The 13,827-nt window shown below is 32.1% G+C and overlaps 1 protein-coding gene across 1 annotated transcript; it reads right to left on the reverse strand.

Annotated features, from left to right (window-relative positions):
* Positions 1–6,892: 6,892 nt before the first annotated feature.
* Positions 6,893–12,454, reverse strand: LOC126882735 (zinc finger protein 239-like). Its single transcript, XM_050647723.1, has 3 exons — positions 12,382–12,454; positions 8,912–8,992; positions 6,893–7,752 (listed from the first exon to the last, which is right to left on the reverse strand). The coding sequence occupies exons 1-3, from the start codon at positions 12,452–12,454 to the stop codon at positions 6,893–6,895; spliced, it is 1,014 nt and encodes a 337-aa protein (XP_050503680.1).
* Positions 12,455–13,827: the final 1,373 nt, after the last annotated feature.

Genomic DNA, 13,827 nt, shown 5'->3' on the forward strand with positions numbered 1-13,827 from the left:
AATTTTACAATTTTATCGACAAACCTTACAAAGAGTCGAAAAAAAAACAATAACAAATACAGTTTACTGAAATTACATAAACCGTCAATAATATTACAAAATAAAACAAAACTATCTATTGCAATATTTAAATACATTTCAAATTACATAATACAACCTTATAGTAGAGGAGGCAAGTATGCTAAAAAATATGCGCAGTTACTCGAGCGTTATTAGGACCTATTGGGTTGTGAAGTAGGTCCTAAAACCAAAAAAAGTTAAGTTTATCTTTAAGTTAAGTTAACCTCCACCTCCGTGGGTGGTCGTGTTTGATGTCATTCGATAGGTTTAAAAAATATATTCAACACATATGTTTCAGTTTTTTGATCTGATGTTCATTTCGTGAAATATCTCCGGGTTCTTATTTAAAATTTTAAAGCTACCCCCCACCCCTCTCAGTGGGGGCCGTGTTTGATATGATTCAATAGATTTTTGAAAAATATTGAACACGTATTTTTCAGTTTTTCGAACTGACGCTCATTTCGCGAAATATTCGCTTTTTTTGTGAAACCTTGTGACTCGCCCATTTCCTTACACCCCGCTCAAATCGTTAGATTTTTTAAATATACACTGTTATGCATGTACTTACCTTATCTCAATCTGACGAAAAATTCAAAGGATAGATTTTTTTCTGACCGCCCTTAACGAACTCCCCTGTATCAAGAGTCCATGGTAGGGGTATATTTACAGGGTACCTACAAGGTTTCTCCCCTTCAAAATGTGACTTTCTGATGCGCTCGAGTAACTGCAAAAGTCCCCGCTTGGACTCCCTTACCATTAGGAACTAATAAGTAAGTTCTGCGTACAACACAAAAATATAGACAATAATAATAAACCAAAGTCGACAAATAGATTAGAGTTGTTGAGACTCACTGTTTGAAAATCACCAACTCATTCATCCATTCACGAACCCATTGATAGACAGTGACAATGAGCATAAACAAGGAAGCACTGTTCTTATGGTAGAACATATTAAGTACACGAAAATATACCCAAACAATACGCACTGTTTAAAATATTCAAAGGTAAGCGATTACAAAAATTGCAATTTGGCATAATACATTATACAATGTCTTATACATATCCAACGGTAAATGGACAATGAAAAGTAGCTTGAAAACAAAAAAGCTCTGTTGTTATAGAATAATGGCGAGCGGCAGAGAATAGAAAGTAGATAAATATAATTTATATATAGATACAAAATCCATTATACGAAAATGTCGATATCCAAACAATATATACACTGTTTCAAAGCGTTTTAACAGTAAAATTGTAGAATATTTTATTTAATTTTTTTAAATGGAATTTTGTTTCGAAATGCCGCGCTGGGCCCCCTATACGGCGGTAGCTACGCCTCTGCTCTAAAGGCTCCGGATCCTGGAAACTAAGCTTCTAAATCCAACTTTTTAGCCGCAGTATGATTTAATGCCCCTGAAACGATGTTTACAATTCTGAAAATAACAGAGACTAAACGTGGGTAGAATTTGGAAATAAATTAACAGAAGCATTCGATGAAAACCAGAAATTGTTCTATAACACACTTAAGAGCATGAGGAAACCAAAACCAAATACATTGAAAAACGTAAAGGATAAGAATCGAACCATACTTACAGAAGATAATGATATTATGGAGAGATGGAGAGAATATTTTGAAGAACTCTTCGACGTCTTGGAAGTGGAACAAGTAGAAGGAAATAAGATAGAACAAAACAAAAATCAACATACCCCACAAGAGCAACAGGAACTGATAGGAAATATAACAGAAAAAGAATTAACAAATGCAATCAACAAAATCAAGATGGACAAAGCACCAGGACATGACGATATAACTGCAGAAATGGTCCAATACATGAATGAAGAAAGACAACAAGAACTACTAAACATCATGAACCAAGCTAAGAAAGAAAATAAAGTACCGCTAGATTGGCAGATAGGCATTATAACACCATTGAATAAAAAAGGAGATAGCAAAGAATGCTCAAACTATAGAGGAATAACACTTGGAAGCACAGTAGCAGTGGCGGCTCGTGGCCTTCGAGACAGGGTCGGCAAGGTTTTTGTCTCCTCATATAGGTATACCATCAACTAAAAGGCTTAAATAATCATAGGAGATTTTGTTGTTTTTTTTATTTGATTGTTTCATGGTGTTTCGACAATACTTGTTGATTCTTTTGAGACAAGATAAATCCCGTTTATTTGAGGCAGAAATTGGTGGTAATAAGAAAATTGTTGAACAGTTTGTTGTAATGAATTGCAGTACTTACTACATAGAATTATACATACATTCTGAAAATATTTGGATCGGCATAATTTTTAAGTACCTAACTTGTAATAATAAATATCTTGGAAATTCTTTGGCGAAGGTAACTTTTAAATTTTGAATCGTCAAAGAGGTCAAAAATTTGCAAATCTTCAAAATTCGAAAAACGAGTATCTATTTGCATATAACAGTAGGTATCCAAAATTTCAAGATATACCTACTCGTTTTTCGAGATATGTATCATGTTGTCTTTTTTGGGATGGTTCGGAAATATCAAGCGAATCCAAAACGTCACTGCGTATACACTGGAAACTACTATAATTACGAAAACCTCTGAGATTTTGCACCAGCTTTCTTATTCTATTTTTGGAATAAATAATGTCAGTTGACTGATTTTGAACAACAATGAATATCTTGGGCAAACTCTGTCTTAAAAATATTTAAAAGAATATTAATAGAGTAATTATTTAATAAAGTTCTCAAACCGATTGCTTCACGGATCGAGGTATCGCCACTTTCAAAATCGTCGCCTTCGATAATAAAATCAAAAACTTCCAAAAGCTGTTCACGAATATCTGCTACAGATACTAAAACTACCAGAGATAATCTGCTTAGATAAAACTAAACGAGATTTAAAATTTCATCGCGTCTGACAAACTGTTTGCTTTTTTTTGAAACAAATTTGTTCTAAAGCAGTAGTCCGTTTAGGTTAGCTAAACTGGCAAGAAAAGACGATATTCTTTATTTTTTTACACGTATCATGCAAAACTATATTCATTACATGCGCATAATAGTGAGTAAATAAAGCTTGTGATGCAATAGTTTTAACTTTTGCCTGGAGACCATTCAATTCACCACACATCACAGCAACGCCGTCGTAAGATTGCCCTATCAATTTATTTTTGATATCAAAAAATTTTAATCTGTTCTTTAAAACACCAAAAATATATTCTGCCTTATTGCTTTTACTCGCGTCTCTAAAACCTAAAAACCTCTCATAAATATTACCACGTAACGCGTATCGAACAACAATAATTGATAATTGTGAATGACATGATAATCAGAAGTTTCATCTATTTCCAGCGAAAAGCAAATGGTTTTCTAAATCTCAGATTCAATAACGTTATTCAAAATGTAACTATTTGATTATATATATTAGTTCATTCTGTATTACGAATACACTTCTAATCAGAAAGTAAATATTTCTAAAACAATTTTATTAATTCTCTATAATTACTTTGATTTTTAACAAATGATTCGATCCATCGTGTCCACTAAATGATAATTCCTGACAATTTAAAAAAATTACAATATCAATTAAACGACGTAAAACGGCGTGATTATTTTTGACAATTTCTGCCGATGCTTCCGAATGAAACGGCAGATTTAAATGTGCCGTACCTGCCGCTTAATGCCTACGGAGAGAATGTCTATGTTCGCTTGCTCATCGACTTGTTATTTCGTTGAGTTTTACGTGTAAATCGTCAAGTTACGGATGAGTTGGGGTCGGCTGGCCGAAAAGTCGGATGAATGGCTAGGATGATACAGTTTTTGAGAAGTCTGTTAGGGAGCGTTCAAGTATTACGTAACGCAATTTTTGAGGATTTTTGACCCCCTCCCCCCTATGTAACGCACCGTAACGTTTTTCTGTACCCCCCTCCCCTACCTAAACGTTACGTAACACCCAAGTGGCCATTTGAACCTAAATGGAAAACGAGGTTGCGAAAAGTACCGGAAACTCGGTAAAAGAACTTTGTTATTATTTTAATGGCATTTGAGGTAATAATAAAAACTTACAATCATCATTCAGCCTTAAATGTCCACTGCTGAACATAGGCATCCTCCCCTCGTTTCCAACCACGTCTATCCTGCGCCGCTCTCATCCAGTTTTTATTTAGCTTTCTTAAGTCGTCAGTCCATCTTGTAGGCGGTCGACCGACGTTTCTCTTGTCTTCGCTTGACCTCCATTCCAATAACCTTTTTGTCCATCTCCCATCTGTCATTCTGGCAATGTGTCCTGCCCATCTCCACTTCAACCTGGCTAGCCTTTCGATGACGTCAGTCACCTTTGTTGTTCTCCTGATTTCTTCGTTTTTGATTTTGTCTTGCAGAGTTATTCCTAACATTGAGCGCTCCATTCTTATCTGCGTTACTCTTAGTTTGGTAGCCGAGGATTTAGTTAAGGTAAGTGTTTCTGATCCGTACGTCAAGACTGGGAGGACGCACTGATCAAATACCTTTCTCTTTAGGCATGTGGGCAACTCACTTTTAAAAGTTTCTCTCAGTTTTCCAAATGCTGCCCACCCAAGAACGATTCTTCTATTCAGTTCATGTGTCTGGTTATCCCTGCCACTCGTAATTTCATGTCCCATGACATGAAATATGTTCAAAACTTACAATAATAATCTTTTATTATTAATTTTACATTTACATTTTCCCTACTTGGCCCCATCCTTACATACATTTTTGGTTTCATTCTTTATTGTTCTTCTCACGCATTCTTCTATTTGATCTTTTTTAATAAAAGCTTAAAATAAAATAACATTTATAATTTCAACATTTTATTTTGCTTATTAAAAATTTTTGTATAACGAATAATATACGATGTTACCAGTAGTTTCGGAAAAATAGTGAAAAAAATGTGTAAAACTTTTTGTTCTTCAACGCCCTGTATCGTGAAAACGCATGCCGTTACCAAAATTATTTAGTAAGCAAATCCCAATTATTTTTTAATTATTCACCTATCCTAGAGATCGTGTTACCTTTTTTTGAAACACCTTGTATATATATAAGAAGGCACTTATGGAATAAAATTATTTCTGTCCTTGTTTTAAATAATTTTAAAAAGCGCTGGGACCCGTAGATTTTCATATATAAAAATGTGTGCTTTTTAAACATAAATTTAAATGTACCTAAAGGGTGATTCATGCAAGCCTAGCGTAGTCCATTATCTTTAATTTTAATTAAACACCCTGTATATTTTTCTTTTTAGAAGCTGCTTAACAACCTCATCTCAAAAATGTGGATTATGTAGGGTCTATTATGAATAATGCAAGGTGAAATTTTGAAATTATGTATAATTTTCGTCAAGATGTTAATCACATAAAACTTTGAAATTAATAATTCAGGAATCACACTTTAAATAAGGGTATTATTTTTTAAAATATCTATCACTTTTCTAAAATAAGTATCAATATAGTGGGTTTTTTATTTAATGCTTTTTATTTAAAGACATTTTTAAATAATTTGAAAATTTGCGTACATATTTAAAACATTAATGAATACCTACCTACTGCTGAAAACGATACTGCATGTTATGGACTTAAATTACCCATTTCATTTTTATTTACCAAAATATAAAGTACCTACCTATCTATTCATCAGATAAACCCATAAATAACTCCGAGGGAACAGTTCCGGATATTGGAAACATAATATGACACATGGTCTTTTGAAAACAAAACAATTCTCAACGAAAGAATGCCTTTTAACTTATGTTAGGCACTTGATTGACATCATTTTTACCCTGAAAATCCTAGGTCGCTAACTTTACCATCAAATATAATTTAGGTGAAGTGAAACGAAAGAAGATTATGCGCTGTTGGATGTTGGGCTTTGGATTGTATAATATAAATGAGAAATGGTTTACATTTGAGCAATGAATTTTTTTTAGAGTTTTCGGTTGATTTTATACAGTTTTCAGTAGATAAGTAGATTGGAGTTCAAATCAGTAGGTTTTACACAGTTTTCAGAAGATCGGAGTTCAAATCGGTAGGTCTACTGAAAAATCAGAAGACAAATCATAATACAATTCAGGGGTCTATGTAAAACATAAAAGACATTATGTAGTTTTTTTTATTTAAGTTAAAAAAGAATGTTACGTAACGCGCTGTTCGAACCCCCCTCCCCCCATGTAACGCGCCGTAACGTTTTACAAAACCCTCCCTCCCCCCAAACTGCGTTACGTAATACTTGAACGCTCCCTTATGCGCAGGGATCACTTAACGCTCGGATTGATCAAATCCTTTTAAAAAACATGAATAAAATTTTGTCTGTATTATCTGACAGATTTTTTTACTTGACAGATACAAATATTAAAAAAATTTATATCTATAAATGTGTGGGTCGGTACTGTCGACCCTGACCGGCCGCCACTGCACAGTAGGAAAACTTTATACTAGTATATGTAGTAGAAAACAGGCTAAGAGAAAAACTAGAAAACACCTTTGAGGAGAGCCAGAGTGGTTTCAGAAAAGAAAGAGGATCGAACGATCAGATTTTCATAATGAGACAAATAGTAGAAAAGGCTCTTAAAACAGAGAAAGAAGTACCTAGTTAGTTACTTTGTTACTATAAATCAGTAGAATGTATTTTGTAGTAATGTGAATGCCTTAGTCTAATAAATGTTCAATACTATAAAAACAATGTGTTATTGTTACAATTTTTGTTCGTATATGCATCGTTCACACATTATAAGAATGGGGTCCGTTCAGACCCCTGCCTGTTCGATGACGGTTATAAGGTTTTTCACCACTCTGAAATTTCATGTGTGTATTTAAATTACTTTGTTCAGTAAACTGCTTGGTATAAATTTCACATTAATTTGTAAGGTTTTTCACCAGTGTGGACTTTGATATGGTAGTTTAAATTACCTTTTGTAATAAAATGCTTACTACAAATTTCACATTTAAAAGATTTTTCAGCAGTGTGAACTTTCATATGGTGGTTTAAATTACCGTTTGTAGTAAACTGTTTACTACAAATTTCACATTTATATGGTGTCTCACCAGAGTGAACTCTCATATGCGTATTTAAATTACTGTTTTGAGTAAACTGCTTATTACAAAGTTCACATTTATAAGGTTTTTCACCCGTGTGAATTCTCAAATGAAGGTTTAAGTTACTACTTGTAATAAAATGCTTACTACAAATTTTGCATTTAAAAGATTTTTCGCAAGTGTGAACCTTCATATGGTGGTTTAAACTACCTTTTGCAATAAAATGCTTACTACAAATGTCACATTTATAAGGTTTTTCACCAGTGTGAATTCTCATATGAGCACTTAGTTTACTTCTCGTAATAAACTGCTTACTACAAATGTCACATTTATGTTTTTTACCAGTATGAATTGTTATATGAATATTTAATTCACTTCTCGAAAAAAACTTTTCAGTACAAATTTCACATTTATAAGGTTTTTCATCAGTGTGATCTCTCTTGTGATAATTAAAACTACTTAGATGACTAAATTGCTTGCTACAAATTTCACATTTATAAGGTGTTTCGCCAGTGTGAAGTCTCATATGCATCTTTAAATTACCTTTTGTAGTAAACAACTTACTACAAACTTCACATTTATATGATCTTTTACCAGTACAAGTTTTCAAACATAATTTGGGAGCATTGAATGGTTTGGTAATTGCAACTTCCATTGTAATATCCGGTGGAGCACCTAAAATAAAAACAAACTATGAGTTATCTTAATAACTACTCCTAAAAATTCGCGTCCTTATATATTACATACAAAAATAGCAGACATGTTCTTGAACGTTCCAAAAAAACGAAACCGCCCATCTCTAGTAATCCGTAGCCTTGACCGCCGAACATTCTCGAGAAAACCTTTCTTGGCTTGTTCGCTGCGTCATTCTTCCCGATGTTTCCGTACATGCCAGGCTGTCGAGACGGAAACTGTTACTTGCGGTCAGTAATTCGTCACAATATGCTCTTTTGTCAGAGAAAACTCTCATATGTTCATTTGAATGACCTATTTGAGTAAACTGCCTATTGCAAGTTTCACATTTATAAGGTGTTTCAGCCGCGTGAAGTCTCATATGCTACTTTAAATTACCTTTTTAATGTAAACAGCTTACTATAAATTGCACATGTATATTATGCTCTTTTACCAGAGTGAACTCTCATATCGTCGTCCCAATCTGTAAACTGCGTAACTCCATAATTCTCTGAAAATGAGTTGTTACTGCCATCTGCTTCAAAAAGTCCCTACTTACCGTTTAAACATCTTTAGCAAGGTCGCACATGTATATCTTTACCAGATGAGTAAATAGCGACCTCTTCGTATACATCGTATCTCCCTAACTGTAAAATTTAGTACGAAAAATATGTAACTCTATAGTTTGTCATACCACACGATAAGAAAAAGTTGGTGGTAAGTAATATTAAATATGTACTTATTAAACAATAAACAAATGTTAGTGATATCTGTATCTATAAAATATTTCCATTTTACCATCCTATCTTTTAAAATGGAAAATACGTAGTATTTACATTTGTCTTTAGAGACATAGTTTTTTGTCTCCTGTAAAATGTCGATAAATGGAGTTACGAAGTTTACGGATTAGGATTTAAATGATATGCTCATTTAAATGACATATTTGATTAAACTGCTTAACAAATTTCACATTTATAAGGTTTTTGTCGTTTTTGAGTGAACTCTCATATGCGTATTTAAATTACTTATTTGAGTAAATTGCTTATTACAAATTTCACATTTATAAGGTGTTTCATCAGTGTGACGTCTCATATATGTATCTTTAAATTAAATTTCTTAGTAAACAATTTACTACAAAGTTCACATTCATATGATCTTTTACCAGTACATGTTTTCACATGTAATTTGGGTGCATTTAATGGTTCGGTAATTGCAACTTCCATTGTAATATCCTGTGAAGCACCTAAAATAAAAACAAATTATGAGAATTTGTTTTCACCCAATTTTAAAAAAATGTGAAAACTTTGAATTATTCACGTCATAAGTCTGTCCGTCCGTAAACACAACTCCTCCGTCATTATGTCAGGTAGAATGACAAACGAGTCGTCAAATGAACGCTTATAATCCAAAGATGGTACTAAAGTTGCGAAATTTTACCTACGACTTCAGGTTTTAGAAATACAACCGGAAGTATTGTTTTCAAGTCACCGAAAGAGTACAAGCGATATGTTTTCATGATTGCTTGTCCGTCCGTTCGCGAATAAAACTCATCCGTTATTAATACAGCTAGAATGACAAATGAGGTGTCGAATGAAAGCTTATAACCCAAGAATTGTATTAATGAGAAATTTGACCTCGAACTTCCGGTTTTAGAGTTGCAGTCGGAAGTAACGTTTTAAAGTAAACGAATTAGTATAAGCGATATATTATTCGACGTGCCTAAGCAAGATGAGAACAAATGTATACTTATGGTTTTTATATCTTTTCCGGTTAAGTTGAATCTTTAGTTCTGGATTTCAAATTATTTCCGTTTAAGCAATTATGACCGAAAGTTTAGTAAAAATTACTCAGAATTAGTGAAATCGTATATCAATCGTCGCAAAGTTCAACGAAGAGTTCAAATATCGACTTCCGGTTCTACTTTCGATCACTTTGGGTGAAAACCTAGGACTTACGAAGTCCTATTACATGTTAATTTAGAAATTACATTCAAAGAAGAGTTGTAAACTTTATTTTGATTTTAAACGCTACAAAATTACAAGCTTAAAATTACACATGTTACACACAATTACACAAGTCTATAAGTGTCTGTATTTTCACTGGTACTCTGGTTCATCCTCGTCTCTCAATTGAAAAGATTAAAATATTGGGCGTTGCCAGGTCTCATTTAAAAAATAAAATTGTTCAATATTTAACAACTTATTCGAATGAGTTGGTCAGTATAAATTTCACATATACTTTTTTTTCCAATGTGAACTCTCATATGATTATCTAACAAGAGTAAACAACTTACTACAAATTTCACATTTATATGATCTTATGCCACAGTGAACTCTCATATTATGCTCTTTTGAATTACCTATTTGAGTAAACTGTTTATTACAAATTTCTCATTTATAAGATGTTTCACAAATGTAAAGTCGCATACGCTTTTTTAAATTACCTTTTAATATGTGTTTGTGTTTTATTGCCACTGGTTTTAGCAACCAACTGGCCAGTCAATTTGATTTGAGTTCTCTCTTTTACAAAAGATGTGCTTAGTATCTACATTTAAAACTATTACTACATACTAAGTGTTTTAGTCTGTTTATTGTTATTTTTTATTGAATTTTTTTACTATTTTTTTTTATTTAGTTTTTTTGTTTTTTTATTTATTATTTTTGTATATTTTTTTACCACGCTAAGACAACCTTTTAAAGTAAACAGCTGACTACAAATTTCACATTTATATGCTCTTTTGCCAGAGTGAACTCTCATATTATGCTCATTTAAATGAATATCTGAGTAAACTGCTTATTACTACTACGAAAGTCACGTGAATTTGTTCAACCGTAATTGATGTTATTTTTGTCACGTTTTAAATACGTGATATCAAAAACGTAGTTTTTAGGTCGTTTTTTAGATTTATTTTTCATTTTATGTTTTTAAAAATACACAATAATTATTCGTATGGGCATTTTTGGTATTGCAATTTTTTCATGTAACTGTTTTAAATTTAATAAAACAAGATATAAACTAATAAATAATTTAATAACAAATTATTCAGCATAATATCTTAATTATTTAACGCTGCCAAAAAGACCAAAAAGGTAAACGATGCATTGAAAACTTGTACTGGTATCAGACAGCACAATTAAAAATAGATTTTTCAATTAAAATTATATGTTAAATAAGTTTAAAATAAATAAATTTTATTTGCTACACTTATTTGAAAAATCAAGACCGGTGCTGCAACATCTATTTAAATAAAGCCGGATCTGAACACTGGGGCTGATAAAATGGCGCAAGGTCACAGAATCTGACAGCTAAACAATGAAATTTATTGAAGTGAACCTTCGGGTTGTTCGGTGGCTATGCTACAAGAGCATAAACATTCAAAATAGATTATCTCAAAAAGAACATGCACCGGCATACAATAAGCCATCGATATGCTCATTTGAATGACCTATTTGAGTAAACTGCTTATTACAAATTTCACATTTATAAGGTGTTTCACCAGTGTGAAGTCGTATATGCTATTTTAAATTATCTTTTAATATAAACAGTTTATTACAAATTTCACATGAATATGCTCTTTTGCCGAAGTCAACTCTCATATGAGGTGCTCAGAGCAACAGTGGCCTAACCCACATCCTACAATTTTACCAAAACGCTTTAATTACATTAAAGTTACCTATCTCATATTTAAATATTTTCAGATGCAGAGTAGCTCAACCAATGGTTGCTTGAGCCACTCTGCCTCTGAAAATACTTAAGTAATGCATAACTTTAATGTAATAAAAGCGTTTTGGTAAAATTGTGTGATGTAGGTTAGGCCACTGTTGCTCTGAGCGCCTCATATGCTCATTTAAATTACCTTTTAATGTAAACAGCTTACTACAAATTTCACATGAATATGCTATTTGCCAGAGTCAACTCCCATAAGCACATTTAAATGACCTATGGCCGGTTTCACCAACAACAAATAGTAATTAATTCTATTATTACAGTTATTCGACCAATAAACTGACATTTCTCCATTTTACTATCGTCAAAGAAGACTTATTTTATTTATTTATAAAAAAATACTTACTTTTCGAGTAAATTGGCAAGTTAATCGGGCTGTAAATATTTAGAAGAAAGTAAATTCGCCAGTTTAACTTTAAATTATCAAAATTACATTGAAACAAAATATAAACTTAAATCCGGTTTCACCAACATCAAATAAATCAATGAATAGTTATTTATCGAATAAAATTTATTAGACGTTTATATTCTTCTTTTGTTTCAATATAATTTTGATAATTTAAAGTTAAATTGACCAATATAATTTCTTATAGATATTTACAGCGAGATTAACTTGCCAATTTACTCGAAGAGTAAATATTTATCTGACGAATCAATAAAATAAGTCTTATTTGACGTTAGTAAAATGGAGAAATATCAGTTTATTGGTCGAATAACTTTAATCATAGAATCAACTACTATTTGACGTTGGTGAAACCGGCCATTAAACGTCTAATAAATTTTATTCGACGAATAACTATTCATTGATTTATTTGTTGTTGGCTATTTGAGTAAACCGCTTATTACAAATTTTACATTTACAAGGTGTTTCACCAATGTGAAGTCTCATATGCTATTTAAAATTACCTTTTAATATAAACAGTTTACTACAAACTTCACATTGATAAGTTGTTTCACCAGTGTAAAGTCTCATATGCATCTTTCAACTACCTTTAATAATAAACAGCTTACTACAAATTTCACATTTATGTGCTATTTTTCCACAGTGAACTCTCACATGCTCATTTAAATGACCTATTTTTGGTTTTCGAGTGAACTGTCATATGCGTATTTAAATTACATATTTGAGTAAACTACTTACTACAAATTTCACATTTATAAGGTATTTCATCAGTATGAAGTCTCATGTGCATCTTAAAACTACCTTTTGTAGTAAACAACTTACTACAAATTCCACATTTATATGCTTTTTTGCCAGAGTGAACTCTCATATGTTCATTTAAATTACTTAGTTGAGTAAACTGCTTATTACAAATTTCACTTTTATAAGGTGTTTCACCAGAGTGAAGTCTCATATGCATCTTAAAACTACCTTTTGTAGTAAACAATTTACTGCAAATTTCACATTTATAAGGTGTTTCACCCGTGTGAAGTCTCATATCGTCGGCCTCGTATGAAGTCCAAATTAACAAATTTTACAGGAGACGCAAAAAACTGATTTAAAGAACCATTGAAAGAATGAGTTTGTAGAACTCTTTTTTGTGGTTCTAGTGACATCTATTGACTTTTTTGTCTTGCTATGCATGCGTACCATAAATATTAATTAGATGGCGCAAAAATCTCATTTTTGCTTATTTTGGGACTTATGCACTTTTCATATGAGGCCGACGATATGCTATTTTAAATTATCTTTTAATGTAAACAGCTTACTATAAATTTCACATGTATATGCTCTTTTGCCAGAGTGAACTCTCATATCGTCGTCCCAATCTGTAAACTGCGTAACTCCATAATTCTCGGAAAATGAGTTGTTACTGCCATCTGTTTCAAAAAGTCCCTACTTATCGTTTAAAAAAGGTGGCACATGTATATCTTTACCAGATGAGTAAATAGCGACCTCTTCGTATATATCGTACCTCACTTGCAGTAAAATGTAGTACGAAAAATATGTATAACTCCCTAGTTTGTCATACCACACGATAAGAAAAAGTTGGTGGTAAGTAATATTAAATACTTATTAAACAATATACAAATGTTAGTGATATCTGTATCTATAAAATATTTCATTTTTACCATCCTATTTTTTAAAATGGAAGATACGTAGTACATATTTACATTTGTCTTTAGAGAAATAGTTTTTTGTGTCTCCTGTAAAATGTCGATAAATGGAGTTACGCAGTTTACAGATTAGGTCGATAATATGCTCATTTAAATAACCAATTTGATTAAACTGCTTATTACAAATTTCACATTTATAAGGTTTTTGCGGTTTTTGAGTGAACTCTCATATGCGTATTTAAATTACTTATTTGAGTAAACTGCTTATTACAAATTTCACATTTATAAGGTGTT

The sequence above is a fragment of the Diabrotica virgifera genome, chromosome 3 (assembly GCF_917563875.1).
Source record: "Diabrotica virgifera virgifera chromosome 3, PGI_DIABVI_V3a".
NCBI classification, from domain to species: domain Eukaryota; kingdom Metazoa; phylum Arthropoda; class Insecta; order Coleoptera; family Chrysomelidae; genus Diabrotica; species Diabrotica virgifera.